Source organism: Erinaceus europaeus, chromosome 12 (genome assembly GCF_950295315.1).
Source record: "Erinaceus europaeus chromosome 12, mEriEur2.1, whole genome shotgun sequence".
Taxonomy (NCBI): domain Eukaryota; kingdom Metazoa; phylum Chordata; class Mammalia; order Eulipotyphla; family Erinaceidae; genus Erinaceus; species Erinaceus europaeus.
This window is the reverse complement of record NC_080173.1, coordinates 54,356,029-54,375,055: the sequence shown is the minus strand read 5'-3', so window position 1 is coordinate 54,375,055 and position 19,027 is coordinate 54,356,029. Positions and strand designations below refer to the sequence as shown.

General features: G+C 39.8%; 1 protein-coding gene across 7 annotated transcripts in view; it reads right to left on the bottom strand.

The window, feature by feature from the left end:
• Positions 1-19,027, bottom strand: part of KAT7 (lysine acetyltransferase 7) — a 54,944-nt gene that overhangs the window by 20,512 nt on the left and 15,405 nt on the right. For 4 of the 7 annotated variants that reach the window (XM_060203673.1, XM_060203672.1, XM_060203671.1 and 1 more), the window contains 3 exons: positions 12,261-12,343; positions 6,351-6,440; positions 1,990-2,088 (listed from right to left, as the gene is read on the bottom strand). In XM_060203673.1, the coding sequence (XP_060059656.1) occupies positions 1,990-2,088; positions 6,351-6,440; positions 12,261-12,343 (272 nt within the window). The remainder of the gene's footprint in view (positions 1-1,989; positions 2,089-6,350; positions 6,441-12,260; positions 12,344-19,027) is intronic. The other 3 variants (XM_016189340.2, XM_007525620.2, XM_016189341.2) reach the window with 3 other exon arrangements.

Here is a 19,027-nt window from a genome sequence, read left to right as displayed (position 1 = left end):
CCCTCATCCATACAGGCAAAACTTATCTTACTCCTGACACCAGACACATTCGACCAGAAATATCCCAGAATAAATAATAAATCAAGACCACCAACTCTTCTCATGCCAGATATATCCCCTGAACCAAGACCCTATATAAAGCCCACCATATCCCAGGCCAGGCTCAGCTCCCCGTCGGGCTCTCAACTCCCCCTGGCTGCTGTAGCTGGGCTTCTCAAGTTCTTCCCTGGTTACCGCATTAAAACGTTCCTTTATGGGGGCAGGGCGATTACGCAGCTGATTAAGCTCGAAGCTCAAGAACTGGCGGAAGGATCCCGGTTCCCCACCTGCCAATTGGGTGGGGAGAGGGGTCGCTCCACAAGCAGTGAAGCAGGTCTGCAGGTGTCTATCTCTCCCTATCTGACTTCCCCTCCTCTCTCTATATTTCATTCTGTCCTATCCAACAACGACAACTATAATAACAATGATAAACAACAAAGGCAACAAAAGGGGGAAAAAAAGTTCCTTTATCGGGAGTCCACAGCGGGTTAAGCGCACGTGTCACAAAGCACAAGGACCAGTGTAAGGATCCCGGTTTGAGCTCCGGTTCCCCACCTGCAGGGGAGTTGCTTCACAAGTAGTGAAGCAGGTCTGCAGGTATCTATCTTTCTCCTCCCCCCCCCCCCCCCCCCCCCCCGTCTTCCCCTTCTCTCTCCATTTATTTCTCTGTCCTATCCAACAATGAGGACATCACTAACAACAATAATAATTACAGCAACAATGAAAAAGAACGAGGGCAACAAAAGGGAAAATAAGTAAATAAACTTAAAAAAAAGTTCCTTTATCTACACACCTGACTCTACTTGCCATTTGTGTCTCATTATTCCTAACAAGTTTGATTCCTGGCATTGTTTGTGCCAGAGTAATTCTCTCTCTCTCCTTTCATTTGTTCTCATAAATAAAATCTTTAAAAAAGACATTTAAAAAAATTAAAGGCAATAAGGGCAACAAAAGGGAATAAATAAATAAATATTTTTTAAAAATTATAAAGGATAGGGGCCAGCTGATAGGTCACCTGATTGAGTACAAGCATTGCCATGTACAAGGATTCATACAGGTTGGGGGGGCGGCTTTGTAAGTAGTGAAGCAGTGCTGTAAGTGTCTGTCTCTTTATCTCCCTTTCCCTTCTCAATTTCTGACTCCATTAAAAAAAAAAAAAGCTACAGATAGCAATCCAGGAGGTGAGATAGTGAATAAAGTTCTGGGTTCTCAAATATGAGGTTCCCAGTGCCACAGCAGTGTTCTTATTCCTTCTCTCTCTGCTCTTTCCTGAATATATATATATATATATATATATATATATATATACTTTTTAAAAATTTATTTATTCCTTCTGTTTCCCTTGTTTTATTGTTGCAGTTGTTGTTGTTACTGATGTCTTCGTTGTTGGATAGGACAGACAGAAATGGAGAGAGGAGAGGAAGACAGGGGGGAGAGAAAGATAAGACACCTGTAGACCTGCTTCACCACTTGGCGAAGCGGGTGCTGGGGGCTTGAACCGGTATTCTCATACCAGTCCTTGTGCTTTGCGCCACCTGCGCTTAACCTGCTGCGCTACCGCCCGACTCCCATATGTATACTTTTAAGCTAAAGAATATAGCCTAAAATATGTCTATGTCTATACATTTTAATTATATAGTTTCTATTATAAATGTGCACTATGTGCATTATGCTTAAACCTGAAAAAAGACAAATTTACTCATTAATCTAAAGTGAAGTTTACAAACTAGAGGACTCAATATTTTCACCTAAATTCTAACAGATTTTTATTTTCCAAAAACCTTGTTTCCACTGTTGGCAGCCAGCCTTGAGGCATGACAGTACGCTCTAAATGCCATAGAAAGATCTTTTCAACGTATAGTGGATACTAAATGGCAAATCTGAAAAGCAGAAGCTTATAAAACAAAATGAATCAAAAGAGATAGTAAATAAATATTTGACCTTTCTCACCATATATTTCTCTTTCTGCTCTTTGCTCAGCCCAGAATTCCTTTTCTTCCTGAGTTCTGCCACCTTTTCCTTATATCGAAGCTGCCTCTCTGTGGGTGCCTAAAATGAAAAGGGGAGAAAACTGAGAAGTCAGCCAGAAAGAAAGCACATAATTAAGTTTCAAAATCAAAGTAACAAAAAAGAAGAAGAGAAGGAAGGAAGACAGGGAAGTAGAGGGGGAAGAAGAAAAAAGAAAAGGATAATAAAGGAAATAAGGGGGGGGGGACGGCAGTTGTATCACAGCCACTCTGTAAATACTAAGGTCTTCCCCAATGCCCAAATACTAAGGTCTTGTGAATTGGGTGGGAGACTCTTAAGCATGAGGTCCTAGTTGGATTCCCAGAATCAAATATGCCAGTAATATTCTGGTTCTCACTCTCATCCCCTCTCTAGTTAACAATCTTAAAAATAAATAAGGGGATGGGGCAGGAGGTGGCATGCCTGGTTAAGTGCTCAAATTAAGGACTGAGGTTCAAGCCCTTGCCCCTACTTGCAGGAAGAAAGCTTCATGAGTGGAGAAGCAGTGCTGTAGGTGTCACTGTCTCTCTCCTTACCTCCCTTCCCCTAATAAATAAATAAATAGATAAATAAATAAAATTGCAAGTTGTAAGAGTATCAAAGGTGGTGGCATAAGGGATAAAGCACAGTGTCAGAAGATTCTGAGCCTTGCATAATGCCAGAGTAATGCTCTGGTTCTCTTTTTCTCTCCCTCTTATTAACATATATATCTTTTTAAAATCATGAAATAAAACTTGCAAATTGCAGAGGCAGGGAGATCTGGTAGAGCACATACTTTACTGTATATGAATATCTAGATTCAGGCCTCCGGCTACCACATGGCAGCATCTGTCTGGGCACACTACATAAGCAGCAGAGCAGTGCTTCAATGTCTCCCTTCTCTCTCTCCCCTACTCCACTCTCTATCTAAAAAATAGAGTATAGCCCAGGAAGTAGCACAATGGATTAATTGTTAAGACCTTCAAGTATGAGATGTCAAATCTAATCACCAGTGTCACCATATGTCAGAATGATGCTGATTCTCTCTATACTTATCCTCTCTCTCTCTCATAAATAAATGAATTTTATATAGATTTTATTTATTTATTAATAAGAAAGATAGGAGAGAGAAAGAGCCATACATCACTCTGGTACATGTGCTGCCAGGGATTGAACTTGGGACCTCATGCTTGAGAGTCCAGTGCTTTACCCACTGCACCACCTCCTGGACCACAAGATTAAATGAATCTTTAAGGCAAAAAGAAAGAAAGAGAGAAAGAGAGAAAGAGAGAAAGAGAGAAAGAAAGAAAGAAAGAAAGAAAGAAAGAAAGAGGAAAGAAAGAAGGTCCCCTTGGAGCAGAGAAATTAAGCAGTCATAATAACCCAGGCTGTAAATTAATTAATTAATTAATTAATTAAAATTAAATAGACTCCCTTCATCATTCAGACACCACCCTCACTATCAGTTAACATGGATTCAGAAGTGTGAGTACTTTCATATTAATCCAAGTAGAATATAATTAAAGATGGAAGTGTTCATTAACACAACAATGTCTTGCTATGTGCATGGATAATACTTGAACTCCTGACATCACAAGAGAGTACCATGGCACTTCAGGAAGCTCTGGGACTGTGGTGTCTCTCCTGACTTATTTCATTTATTTATTTATTTAAATACTTATTTATAGCATTTAATTAATTTGTTGAGTCTAGCCTTTATGCACATACAACCTCATTGCTCACACGTCAATCTCCTATATGAATGAAAAAGTGAAATCACGTATGCACTGATTTTAGAAAAAAACAGTAAGGGGCCAGGCGGTGGCACACCTGGCTGAACGCACACATTACAGTGTACATGGACCCAGGTTCAAGCCCCCTGGGCCCCACTTGCAAGGGGAAAGCTTCAGAAGTGGTGAAGCAGGGCTGCAAGTGTTTCTCCATCTCTCTACCTCTCTATCTCCCCCTCCGCTCTCAAATTCTGTTCTCTATCCAATAATAAATAAAAAACACAAAACACATTAAAAACTGAAAAGAAGGGAGTCGGGCTGTAGCTCAGCGGGTTAAGCGCAGGTGGCACAAAGCACAAGGTCGGCATAAGGGTCCTGGTTCGAGCCCCGGCTCCCCACCTGCAGGGGAGTTGCTTCACAAGCGGTGAAGCAGGTCTGCAGGTGTCTATCTTTCTCTGCCCCTCTCTGTCTTCCCCTCCTCTCTCCATTTCTCTCTGTCCTATCTAACAACGACAACATCAATAACAATAATAACTACAACAACAACGAAAAACAACAAGGACAACAAAAGAGAAAATAAATACATAAAATATTAAAAAAAAACTGAAAAGAAAAAAGAAACTATTATTAAAATATGCCAGTGAGATAGCTCATCTGGAAGGGCTTCTGCTTTTCTACCATAAGTGCAACTCAAGATCAAGCCCCCAGTATACCAAATGAAGGTATTGAGGCACTGAAGGAAGCATTAGTGAGTGGTGTGTCTCTCCCCTCTCAGTCTTTGTCTCTCTGACACTACCTGGAAAAGTCACACGGAAGCACAGAAGCTCTAGCAATGACAAAAAAATAAAATGCCAATTCTATTCAGTATGGACTTACTGAAAGCTTGCTTCTTTCAATTACTGGTCTGATCCACGGCACACAAAAATAGATACCAATTTAGAAACTGAGCAAGAACGAGGAGTAAAAAGCTACTGCTCTAGGAGCCAGACAGAGGCACACCTGCTTAAGTGCACAATTTACAGTGCACAAGGGCCCAGCTTCAAGCCCTCAGCCCCCACCTGCAGGAGGGAAACTTTATGAAACAGTACTGCAGGTGTCTTTCTCTCCCTATCTCCTTATTCCCTCTCAATTTCACTGTCTACCCAAAATTTAAAAAGTTACTGCTCGGGAGTCGGGTGGTAGCGCAGCGGGTTAAGCGCACGTGGCACAAAGCACAAGGACGGATGCAAGGATCCTGGTTCGGGACCCCGGCTACTCGCCAGCAGGGGAGTCACTTCATAGGCGGTGAAGCAAGTCTGCAGGTGTCTATCTTTCTCTCCCCCTCTCTGTCTTCCCCTCCTCTCTCCATCTCTCTCTGTCCTATCCAACAACAACAACATCAATGACAACAATAATAACTACAACAATAAAACAAGGACAACAGAAGGGAATAAATAATTTTTTTTTTAAAAAAAGTTACTGTTCTAGAGTTCTTAATAATTGCCAAGTACTAGGAAGAGGTGCTTTATATGCATGATTTAGCTAATATCTAACAGAAAGGATTTATTTACTTAATTTTCACCAGCATACTGCTCATGGCTTATGGTGGTGCTTGAAATTGAACATAGGATCTCAGCCTTGAGCATGAAATTTTTTTTTTTTTTTTTGCATAATGATATGCTATCTTTGCAGCAGCTCTTCACTACTTTTTACTAACAAGGAAGTAAACCTTAGGAAGGTTAACTGACCTACACAAGATCACACACAGTTAGACTAACAGAATCACAATATTCAGATCTTGATTTATTTGGCTCCAAAAGCAAATTTCTCCCTTATCACCATGTATCCTCTGTTAACCATCTATAATCTGGCCACAAAAACAAAAGCACCAGTATCATAAACTAATTCATGGCAAGACTAAACTGATATTTCTGAGAATGTTACAATGGGAATATGCAGAAGAGATTCTTTAATGGTAGATGATTTGGGGAGACTTCCTACAACTTAGAGTGGCACAAGGTCCTGAAGGATAAATATGATCTCTTCTTGGTGTAGGTATAGTGCTATAAGCAGAAAAAGAGCAAGAGTAAAGTCCAAAGGCATTCAGGGCAGGATAAGGAATGAAGTGTAATCAAGGGGCATGACTGTTCAGAGAGGCAGAAGAATCAGCTAAAGCAGATCTTGAACACCACGGAAGAATGAGGTAGAAGAAAAATGACATATCAACAAGTGTCAAATGCTAAGAAAGCCACTGGTGACCTTGGAAATATATCAGCAGAGTGGAAGGGTTTGAAGGTAAACTGAATGCTTTAAAAAGTAGATACAAAATGAGAAAGTCACACAGGAAGTATGATGTTCCAAATAATGAGGATTCTCTTTTATTATTATTACTGATAGCATGATTTCTTCATTTATTAAGCAAAAGTACCTGATGAAAATTTACTATTTAGAAAACAAAAATTACTCTGATTATATGACTAGAAGACCAGTTACTTAGCTATACAAGCAGAAATAAGATATTGATATATGGATACGCCTAAAGACAGTTACTGGGCAATGAAGATTCAAGACTCAGCTCTCAAACTGTGAATGGCCAGAGCTTTACAAAGCCCATACCTGGTGCCTGGTTGCATGCCTGTTGTTGTCATCTTGCCTGTGGGACAGCATCCTTTCTTCTATCTGCTTATCCCGGCTCTGTGCTCTCACCTGCAACCATCAACAATGTCAATAAATCCACCTGCTTCTAAGACTATGTTTACTCAAAGCATAAGAATGCAATTGTAGTCCTGTGAATTTATATTGTCCTTTTACTTTCAAAAGGTCTTCACATTTATAACTGCAATCTCTGTAAGAAATAAAGTAAGTTTCACATTCTGTTTTCTCAGTCACTAACTGAGAATCAGAGAAGTCACATAACTGAGAGCTAAATGGTGGTAAAGCTGAGATTTTAACTAAGTTTGATGACTGAGCCTGTTCTTAGCCCATTGAACAAGGCTAAGGAGCAGTGTTAAGGAAGTACAAGAGCAGCAGAAGGAAATATAGAAAAAAGGCTAGAAACCTGAGAACAAGTCTATAGGGAGATAGCTCTGTAGACCATAGATAAATTCCACTAGCTCTTCAAAACTTGAATTTTACCTTCTAGAAACTCAGGACTAAAATTCAACAGCCTATTCAAGTTCAATACTAAAACTAAAGCCTTCCCTACATCAATAGAAACATCTTCTAGATAACTGATCAGATAAAAGATACCCTTGAGTCTTCTCTTTTTCTCACAACTTATACTGAGTCCATCACATGCTTGTTTTTTTTTTCACTGTGCCACCTCCTGGGCTGCCATCAACATGTTTTAGGCTGCTGCCTCTAAATTATATCCAGTGCCAAAGCAATTCTTATCGTCACAGATAATACACTAATCCAAATCAGCATCTATTACTTGAACTTTGAAGAGGGGTTCCATCTAGGCTACGCTGTATGTTGTCAACTCTTGGATCCTCCAGTCCACTCTTCCACATACTAGAAAGTTCTGATATTTCAAAATACTTATGGGGTAGGCAAAGACAGCATAATGGCTATACAAAGAGACTCCCATGCCTGACGCTTTAAAAATTCCAGGTTAAATCTCCCTTACCACCATATACCAGAGCTGAGCAGTGCTCTAGTAATAAATAAACAAACAAACAAACTTATGAACTACTTTTGGTCCTTAAATTCAATGTTTAATCCCCAGATTGTACTACCTCCAAACTTGTTCCTCCTTCTACTTCAATGTCTCTTTTAGACTTTTTTTTTTTTTTAAAGATAATAGTCAGAGAAGACAAGAGAGGCAGGGAGTGAAAGAGACCATATCATCAAAGCTTCCTTCAATTCAGTAGGGGCCAGACTTCAACTTGGGTCACATATTTGACAAAGCAGCACACTATCCAAGAGATTTTTTTTTTTTTTTTTTTTTTGCCAGCTCTCTTCTAGATCTTGACAAAACTGTTTCTTTGTCATAAGCCATGATTCAAAGCAAATGCCAATTCTTCCTCAGGAAAGGTCTTTTTTTTTTAATTTTTTTTTATTTATTTTATTTATTCCCTTTTGTTGCCTTTGTTGTTTTATTGTTGTAGTTATTATTGTTGTTGTCGTCGTTGTTGGATAGGACAGAGAGAAATGGAGAGAGGAGGGGAAGACAGAGAGGAGGAGAGAAAGACAGACACCTGCAGACCTGCTTCACCGCCTGTGAAGTGACTCCCCTGCAGGTGGGGAGCTGGGGCTCGAACCGGGATCCTTATGCCAGTCCTTGTGCTTTGCGCCACCTGCGCTTAACCCGCTGAGCTACAGCCCGACTCCCCAGGAAAGGTCTTTTTTAAATTTAAATATTTATTTATTCCCTTTTGTTGCCCTTGTTGTTTTATTGCTGTAGTTATTCTTGTTGTCCTCATTGCTGGGTAGGACAGAGAGAAATCGAGAGAGGAACAGAAGACAGAGAGGGGGAGAGAAAGATAGACACCTGCAGACCTGCTTCACTGCTTGTGAAGCAACCCCTCTGCAGGTGGGGAGCCGGGGGCTGGAACTGGGATCCTTATACAGGTTCTTGTGCTTTGCGCCACATACAGTTAACCCGCTACGCTACCGCCGGACTCCCACGAAAGGTTTTCTTAACTACCCAAGCAAAAGCAGTGCTGTTTCCCATCATCAAGTCAATCTCTATATCTTTACTTTTTTGTTGTTGTTCCACACATCAGTTATCACCACACAAAAATCTTGTTTTTTCTTTTTAAATTATTTTCTTTTATTTTTAATTACCTTTATTACTGGATAGAGACAGTCAGAAATCAAGAGGTGAAAGGGAGGTAGAGAGGAAGAGAGGCAGAGAGACACATACAGCACTGCTTCACCACTTGCAAAGCTTTCCCCCTGTAGGTGGGCACCAGGGGCTCAAACCTGGGTCCCTGTGCATTATAACATGTGTGTTCAACCAGGTGCGCCACCACCCAGCCTCAAAAGTCTTGTTTTTCTTTTTTAAAAATATTTATGTATTTATTCCCTTTTGTTGCCCTTGTTTTATTGTTGTAGTTATTATTATTGTTGTTGATGATCATTGTTGGATAGGACAGAAAGAAATGGAGAGGGGAAGACAGAGAGGGGGAGAGAAAGACAGACACCTGCAGACGAGCTTCACCTCTTGTGAAGCGGCTCCCTTGCAGATGGGGAGCTGGGGGCTCGAACTGGGATTCTTATGCCGGTCCTTGCGCTTTAACCTGCTATGCTACCGCCCAACTCATAAAAGTCTGGTTTTTTAATCTAGGTAGCATTATGTAATAATCAAGTGTGCAAAAATTCTTACTGTATGATAATTTTGCCTTTCTTTTTAGAGAAAAATGTAACCTCAATGAATGCAGTCTCTTAATTCACATAATTCTCAAATCCATGTAACACTGTTAAGGACATACAATTACAAAATTCTATAACAGAGTGGCCCAAGAGACAGCAGATATCTAAGTCACTAGACTCAAGCATGAAGCCCTGAGTTTGATCCCTAGCATTACATGTGCCAGTGACACTCTAGTTCTTTCTCTTGTCCCTCTACCCCATAAACAAGCAAAACCTTTAAAAAAGAAATATATGGGAGAGTTGGACGGTAGCGCAGCGGGTTAAGCACACGGGGCATGAAATGCAAGGACCAGTGTAAGGATCCTGGTTCGAGCCCCCGGCTCCCCACCTGCAGGGGAGTCGCTTCACAGGAGGTGAAGCAGGTCTGCAGGTATTTATGTTTTTCTCCCGCTGTCTTCCCCTGCTCTCTCCAATTCTCTCTGTCCTATCCAACAACAACGACATCAACAACAACTACAACAATAAAAAATTAAGGGCAACAAAAGGGAAAATAAATAAATAAAAATATATGACTGAATAAAAAAAGTAACATCACTGATTGCAAATGTTTGCTGGAAAATAGAATAATCTTACACATAAAAGTACTTTGAAACTTAAAGTTGGTTGTAAAGCAAAGAATTAGTTTAATATTACCATTTCAATTTTTTTTTTTTATAAACACCATTCCCACCACCAAAAGACTGTGTCCCATCCCTCTCCCTCCCATGAAGCTGACTAATTTTGTAGTAGGGCACCAAAGTAAAAACCCTGGGTGGAGGGTGAGGGTAATGTTCAGCTTCATGGGACCATTTTCAATTCTAAATCTAGTAAAAATATATCATTATTTAGAAGTTCTCCTAATTCTCCAAGCACATGTCTCAATAGTAAAACTAGATAATATGCTGCCTAAGAGGTATTTTAGTGCATGAAATCCTGTGTTTGAGTCCAGCACAAGTGATGCTCTGGTTCTCTATCACATTCCCCCTCTATCAATTTTAAATAATAAATCTTGATAAAAACAGAAGATGGATAACAACGAGTCTGTTTCCTCTTGTGAAAAAAGAAGATGTAAGAGAGAAATACCTTTTTTTTTTTCAGACTTTTCTTCCCCAAACTGAAATCTTTCTTTTTCCTTTAAAATCATTTGCTGAAAGTAATATGTTCATGTTGCTACAAACCAACAATTGTAGAAATTAAACCTTAGGAAGATTTTAGGTAAAAGAGCACGAAACCACAGATTGTATTTAAAAACAAGTAGATGATAACTCTCCAAAAGAGGGGAAGGGGAGAGAAAGACAGAGATATTCAATGGCTCAGGAGGTGGGGTAATAATAGACAAAACACTGGACTGTCAAGCATGAGGTCCCAAGTTTGATCCCCAGCATCACATGTACCAGATGTGCACTCCAGATCTCTCTCTCCTCTCTCACAAACATAAAATAAATCTTTACTCTTTTTTTTTAGAGAAAGCACAATTATTTTTCAGAGAAAAAAGTTCCTTAAGTCTTGTTAGCATCTGATAAAGATCTTGACTCAGGTTAATGTGAAGCTAATAATAAGACTGACTACATACTTTGTTTACAAGAGCAAGAAAAAAACTGCCTTGCAGGGGTAGGGATAAATCACATAATGATTATGCAAAGAGACTCATGCCTGAGGCTCCAGAGTCCCAGCTTCAATCCTCTGCAGCTCCATAAACCAGAGTTGAGCAGTGCTCTGGTTAAAAAAAAAAAAAAAAAGAAAGAAAGAAAGAAAAGAAAAGAAAGAACTGCCTTGCTTATAAGAAGAAGCTTGGAATGAAGGAAGAGTCTTGGGACTTTAAAATTCACATAAGCACTGAAAATATACTACTTCACTGAAAGACTAAACACATAAGCAAACCCTTCACTGTAGTCTACCTGTAATTAAGAGTACAGATTCCTGAATTGGGAAGAATTAACTGGATAATCTAATTTTCCTGAGAATGAAATTGACTCACAATTTTATGTGAGGAACAATTTTATGATCCTCTGGTGCTGGAAGGAATCATGTTAAGTGAGATAAGTCAGAAACAGAAGGATGATCTCACTCATAGGTGGAAGTTGACAAAGATCAGAAGGAAAAACACTAAGCAGAACTTGGACTGGAGATGGTGTACTACAACAAAGTAAAAGACTCTGGGGTGGGTGGGGAGGGTTCAGGTCCTGGAACACGATGGCAGAAGACCTAGTGGGTATTGAACTGTTATGCATGTACAAACTATTGTATTTTACTGTTGACTGTAAATCATTAATCCCTTAATAGACTAAAAAGAATGCATATAAAACTTTCAGTGTCTAAAGTTAAATACTTCAAATCCTTTGGAAAAAAAAAAAAAACATGATCCTGGCCTTGTTAGGAAAGCAACAAGCATGAACACAACCATTAGTACTTTAATCTAGCCATTTTGGATAACCTGTCCAAATACTACATGAGCAGTACATTTAATTAATAACATTATAAACTCCTGCTTCCCCATAGTTAACTTTTTAAAATTTCATCCTTAAGAGCAACAATCCATATGAAAACATACAAAGTAGGAACTTGATTAAACTTAACTCTTAAAAACATGAGTTCATTCTCCCTCTCTCTTTCTCTATTACTTAACAATAGTTTACAAGATTATAAGATTACAGGAGTATAGTTCCACACTACAACTACCCTACCACCAAAGTTTTGTGACCACCTCTGCCAAGGTGCTATATTTTTCAAGAACTTAGAACTCTAAGAGTAGGTATGACTAAGAATTACAAAAAAGGAAAAGTATTCTGAACAAACAGAAAGAAAAATTATTTTAAAAGTGTGTCTACAGTAAAATAGTTTCAAAAAGCAGAACCCAAAACATACATATTTCGATCGCACATGCCTCAGTGGAAAATGTTTCTATTAGTCTGGTGTCAATTTTCAATGGAAAATATCAATGCACTAGTGTTCCAAATAGTCCACAGATAGTGACCTTGCTAATTTTCAAAGCACTCATTGCAAGCTATACTTCTGTTTAACTAGTTTATTAATAATCACCACTTGTTTTCTATAATGTCTCCTCTACTTTGTCTATTTTGTTCATAGTGTATCCCCAGTGTTTATTAGCAGAGTGCCTGAAAAATGGTAAGGCAACCAATATGTATTTTGAATAAATGAAAATACAGTTACCTTGCATTCATCAGCTGAGAGGTTATGATAAAGTGGGCATCCTGAGATGGAGAAATGTCTCTCATGTTTTCCTGTAAGATGTCCTGTTAAAAGACAGAAAAACTTAATCTCAAGATAAGAGCATTTTAAAAAGAATTCTAAAAAAGAAAGAATTCCAAGAGTAGGTATGAATGAACATAACAAAAAGGAAGTTTTCTCTTTTTGCCTCCATGATTATCACTGGGGCTTGGTGCTGGCACTACGAATCAACTACTCCTGTGCCCCCCCCCCCTTTTTTTGATAGAACAGAGAGAAATTGAAAGAGATGGGTAAGATAGAAAGGGGGAGAAGAAGAAGAGAGAGAGAGAGAGAGACTTGCAGACCTGCTTCACTGCTTGTGAAGTGACTCCCCTGCAGGTGAGTCGCTGGGGGCTTGAACTGTGATCCTTATGTGGATCCTTGCACTTTGTACTATGTGCATTTAACTCGGTGCACCACCTCCAGGTCCCCTCTAAAGCAAGTTTTCTATAGAAAGGGAATATAAGGAGCCAGGCGGTGGCATATCTGGTTGAGTACACACATTTCAGTGCACAAGGACAAGGGTTCAAGTCTCCTGGTCCCCACCTACAGGGGGAAAGCTTCATGAGTGGTGAAACAGTACTGCAGGGGTCTCTCTGTCTCTCTCCCTCTGTATCTCCCCCTTTCCCTCTAAATTTCTGACTGTATCCAAAAAAGGTAATAATTAAAAATATATGTATATTCTCTACTACAACTCTGGGGTTTTGGTATATTATTTTTATCAGTTATGAGTCTGATCACAGATTGAATTCACCAATTAAGTGTGTTAGAGTTATATTGGCTATACAAAAAGAATTTCAAGTCCAAGATTGAAACCCCAGCACCATTATAAGCCAGAACTAAGCAGTGCACTGGTAAAAATAATTTTTAAAATATTTTCATTATCAGGAGTCGGGCGGTGGTGCAGCTGGTTAAGCACACATGGCACAAAGCGCAGGGACCGGCATAAGGATCTGGGTTTGAGCCCCCGGCTCCTGCAGGGGAGTCGCTTCACAAGTGGTGAAGCAGGTCTGCAAGTGTCTATCTTTCCCCGTCTTCCCCTCCTTTCTCCATTTCTCTCTGTTCTATCCACCAACGACGACATCAATAACCACAACAATGTTAAACAACAAGGGCAACAAAAGGAAAAATAAATAAATAAATAAAAATTTTATTACCTTTCATTTGATTGGGACAGCCAGAAATGAGAGGAAGGGGCAGAAAAGTGACAGAGAGATAACTGCAGCACAGCTTCACCACTTGTGAAGTTTTACCCCTGCAGGTAGGGACCGAGGGCTTGAGCCAGGTCCTTGCACATTATATCATATGTGCTCAACCAGGTGTGCCACCACCTGGCCCCCCAAAATAAAACTCATTCACAAATAAAATTCTGGAAATCCAAATTATTTCAATTTCAAAACTTCAGTGATAAAACACATTCCCAATGATCTCATGTGCCAGCACATGAACTATTTGATTTTCAATAAATAAAACCTGTGTCTGTGCATAATCTCTTTTCCTTAAATAAAGTTTGGAGAGAAAATGTAGTAGGGGGGCAGGCAGATAGCATTATGATTATGCAAAAAAGGTTCTCATACCTGAGGCTGTAAGGTCGTAGGTAATATTCCTCCCTCACTGATTCCTGCCATTTCATGTGATAGAGGATAGATTGGTATTTTGGTTCTCTCTCTCTTCTCATCAATAAATTGAAGTGAAAAAAAAATAGTCTTTTTAGATATGCACCTAAAATATCTACATAAATTACATAAGTCTGCCATATGTTATGTGTAAAGTAAAATAGAATTATTATGTGGTCCAGGAGGTGGTGCAGTGGATAAAGCATTGGACTCTCAAGCATGAGGTCCTGATGTCAATCCCCAGCAGCACATGTGCCAGAGTGATGTCTGATTCTTTCTTTCTCCTCCTATCTTTCTCATTAATAAAGAAAATATTTTTTAAAAAAATTTTACCCCGGCTCCCCACCTGCAGGGGAGTCGCTTCACAAGCAGGTCTGCAGGTGTCTATCTTTCTCTCCTCCTCTCTGTCTTCCCCTCCTCTCTCCATTTCTCTCTGTCCTATCCAACAATGACAACAACAATAATAACTACAACAATAAAACAACAAGGGCAACAAAAGGGAATAAATAAATAAAATAAATATTTTTAAAAAAATTTAAAAAGAATTATTATCAGGGACTAGAAGATAGCTCACCTCATAGCGTACATACTTTACCATATGTGAGGACCCGAGTTTGAGTCTCTCATCACCACAAGGGAACACCATGTGTAACAGATGCTGTGGTGTCTTTCCTTTTGGCTCTCTTATCCTTTTTCTCTCTTTAAAATAAGGGGGAGGGAGTCGGGCGTAGCTCAGCGGGTTAAGCGCAGGTGGCGCAAAGCACAAAGATCGGCATAAGGATCCCGGTTCGAGCCCCCAGCTCCCCACCTGCAGGGGCGTCGCTTCACAGGTGGTGAAGCAGGTCCGCAGGTGTCTTTCTCTCCCCCTCTCTGTCTTCCCCTCCTCTCTCCATTTCTCTCTGACCTATCCAACAACGATGACAGCAATAACAACAACAACGATAAACAACAAGGGCAACAAAAGGGAAAATAAATAAATGTAAAAAAATTTTAAAAATAAAATAAAATAAAGTAAAATAAAATAAGGGGTAAATGGGGCCAAGCGGTAGCGCACCTGGTCAAGTGCACAAATTACAGTGCACAAGGACACAGGTTCAAGCCTCTGGTGCCCACCTGCAGGGGGAAAGCTTCATGAGTGGTGAAGTAGAGCTACAGAGGTCTCTATGTCTCTTTTCCTTTCTATCTTCCCTTCCCCTCCAATTTCTTTCTGTCTCTATCCAACAATAAATAAATAAATAAATGGAAATCCATTTTTAAAAAGACAATACAATAAATGATGGAACAGTGCTGTGGTCTCTTGCTCACACATACAATATAATTCTGATTTAAGTTTGCAGTAACTTGTTTTAGAATTAAAAAAAAAAAGTAAGATGGATCTATTAATTCTACATTAAGTTTACAAAAAATGATAGCTGGGAGGCAAGGCAGTAAAGCACCTGCTTGAGCATACATCACAGTACACAAGGACCCAGGTTCAATCCCCTGGTCCCCACCTGAAGGGAGAAAGCTTCACAAGTGATGAAGCAGGTCTGCAGGTGTCTTTGTCTCTTTCCCTCACTATCTCCCCCTCCCCTCTCAATTTCTGTCTCTATCTAGTAACAAATAAACAAAAACATTTAAAAAATGACAGCTGTGGTCCAGGAGGTGGTGCAGTGTATAAAGCATTAGATTCTCAAGCATGAGGTCCTGAGTTCAATCCTTGACAGCACATGTACCAGAGTGATGTCTGGTTCTTTCTCTCTCCTTCTTCTTGAATAAATAAGTAAAATATTTTTTTTTAAATATTTATTTTATTTATTTATTCCCTTTTGTTGCCCTTGTTTTTTTATTGTTGTAGTTATTATTGTTGTTGTCGTCGTTGTTGGATAGGACAGAGAGAAATGGAGAGAGGAGGGGAAGACAGAGAGGAGGAGAGAAAGATAGACACCTACAGACCTGCTTCACCGCCTGTGAAGCGATTCCCCTGCAGGTGGGGAGCCGGGGTTCAAACTGGGATCCTTATGCCCATCCTTGTGCTTTGCGCCACCTGCGCTTAACCCGCTGCGCTACAGCCCGACTCCCATAAATAAAATCTTTTAAAAAATGATAGCTGAGTGGTCCGGGAGGTGGCGTAGTGGAAAAAGCATTGGACTCTCAAGCCTGAGGTCTTGAGTTCAATCCCTGGCAGCACATGTACCAGACTGATGTCTGGTTCTTTCTCTCTCCTTCTTCTTCTTCTTGAATAAATAAAATCTTTTGAAAAATGAAGGCTGAGTGGGCCGGGAGGTGGCATTGGCCTCTCAAGCATGAGGTCTTGAGTTCAATCCCTGGCAGCACATGTACCAGACTGATATCTGGTTCTTTCTCTCTCTCTTCCTATCTTTCTCACTGATAAATAAATAAAATCTTTAAAAAAAAAAAAAAAAGATAGCTGATCTATTAATCTAGCAATTCTACTATTATGAGTTTATCTTACATATTTTTCTAGAAAGACACCAAAATACATCCACAAAAGGCTATCTACTACAATATTGTCTAAAATAGCTAAAAAGCCTTCTCTCTGTCTCTGAGCGAAAAGTCAGCACATGCAATATTACTTATCTGGTTTAAGTGCACAGTCTCAAGACCTAAAACTAAAACTATAGAAGACCAGATCTTGTATGAATACTTTTAGTTCTATAGCTTTAAAAAAATAATTTACTTTGGATAATGAGAAGAAAATTAAGAGAGAAGGTACAGATAGAGGGGGAGAGAGATACCTACAAGCACTGTTTCACTGCCCATGAAGCTTCCTCCCTATAAACTGGGTCTGGGGGCTTGAACCCGGGGCCTTGGGTATTGCAACATGTGTGCTCAACCAGGTGTATTACCACTCTGCTCTAGTTCTATAGCTTCTTGATAAGAAATCAATTTTTCTGGGCAGGAATAGATAGCTTAATGGTTATGCAAAGAGATTCTCATGCCTGAGGCTCCCAAGACCCAGGTTCAATCACCCACACCACCATAAGCCAGAGCTGGTAAATACTGTTTAAAAAAAAAAAAAATCAATATATATTTACTTTTCTTTTTCTATTCTTTTTTCTTTTCTCTTCTTTTCTTCTTTTTTTTTTTTTTTTAACAGTTATGACCTTTTAACCACTATTCTGAACTAGGTCATGCTCTACTAGTCCCTACTGAGCTTGAACTACATGCCATAAGATTGGTCCTGTGTTTTGCTTTTTGCTAAGAAAAGGAGAGAACTTTCTTTTCTGACAGCACTGGAGAATCAAGTCAGAACTTTGCATATCTGCAATACCACCAGTAAGCAGCCTCCTCAGGTTAAATTTTTTTTCACTTTTTATTGTAGAGAGGAGGGAAGGGGTGCTGGGGAGACAGCATAATGTTTATGCAAAAGACTTTCAAGCCTGAGGCTTCAAAGTCCCAGGTTCAGTCCCCAGCACCACCATAAGCCAGAGTTGAGCCATGCTCTGGTAGCTTTCTCTGTGTATCTTTCTCTCTGTTATCTCTCTTTCATTAAAAATAAATATCTTTTTAAAAAAGAGAGAAAAGGGCTGCAGCTGTCTCTCCCTCTCTCTCAATTTCTTTTTGTCTCTATCCAATAATAAATAAATAAAAATAGGGGGCCAGGCAGTAGCAAAGCAGGTTAAGCGCACATGGTGCAGAGTGTAAGGACCGGCGTAAGGAACCAGTTCTAGCCCCCGGCTCCCCACCTGCAAGGGGGTCGCTTTACAAGCAGTAAAGCGGGTCTGCAGGTGTCTATCTTCCTCTCCCCCTCTCTGTCTTCCCATCCTCTCTCCATTTTTCTCTGTCCTATCCAACAACAACAACAAGGGCAACAAAAGGGAAAAAAATAACCTCCAGGAGCAGTGGATTCATAATGCAGACAGTGAGCCCCAGCAATAACCCTGGAGGAAATTAATTAATTAGTTAATTAATTAATTAAATAGGAAAAGGAAAAGGGAGAGAGAGAGGAGAGAGGGAACTATCAAAGCACTGCTACACCATCATACAGCTGCTATGGTGCCATCTATGGTTTTCCTATGCAGTGGAAGGGCCTATACCTGTTAAGGTATTCATTCTACCAGATGAGGCATCTCTCAGTTCCTCTTTTTAAGTTCTTTTATCATTTATTTCTTTATTTACATTGTTGTTATTACCAGAGCACTAAACAGTTTTGGATTATGGTGGTATTGAGGATTGAACCTGATACCTGAGCCTCAGGCATGCAAGTTCTTCACATAATCACTATGATGTCTCCCTCCTCCCCTCTTTTTTAAAAGAAGGCAGAGAGGTAGAAAGTGAGAGAGACCACAGCACTGAAGCTTCCTTCCTTGTAGTGGGGACTGGACTTGAACCTGGGTCACATATATGACAAAGCAGCTCCTACTTTAAAAAAGATTTTATCTAATGAGAGAGACCAGAATACCCACTCTAGCACATGTAGAGTATAAGGTACTAAATCAAGCACCTCACACATGCAAGTCCTGTACTCTATCTGGTAATCCACCTCTCTGGCCTTTCAGAGGGAACTATTCACTAGAAAACTTCTTCTTCTTCTTTGTATTATCTTTATTTATTGGATAGACTGCTAGAAATCGAGAGGGAAGGGGGTGATAGAGAGACAGAGACACCCGCAGTCCTGCTTCATCACTCGCAAAGTTTTCCCCCTTGCAGGTAGGGGCCAGGGGCTTGAACCTGGGTCCTTGTGCATTATAAAACGTGTGTTCAACCAGGTGCACCACCATCTGGCCCCCAAAATTCTTGATAAACAGACAAGTATAGTGGCCTGGGAGGTGGTCAGTGGACAAGGCAACCAACTCTCAAGCAAGAAGTTCTGAGTTCGATCTGATGTGCTAGAGTGATGCTGATTTTCTCTCTCGCCCTTTTTAAGTAATTTAATTAAAAATAAATAAACTGAATAATGTTATCACAGTAATATTCAAATAGATTGTGATAAACAATAGATCAAAAAAGCAAAAATTCTGGTTTTATCTCCTTCATTCTCTCCTCTCTCGTTAATAAAGAAATAAAAATGAAGGAACCAGGTGGTAGCACACCTGGCTGAATGCGCATTACAATGCGCAAGAATCTGGATTTGAGCATCCCTGGTCCCCA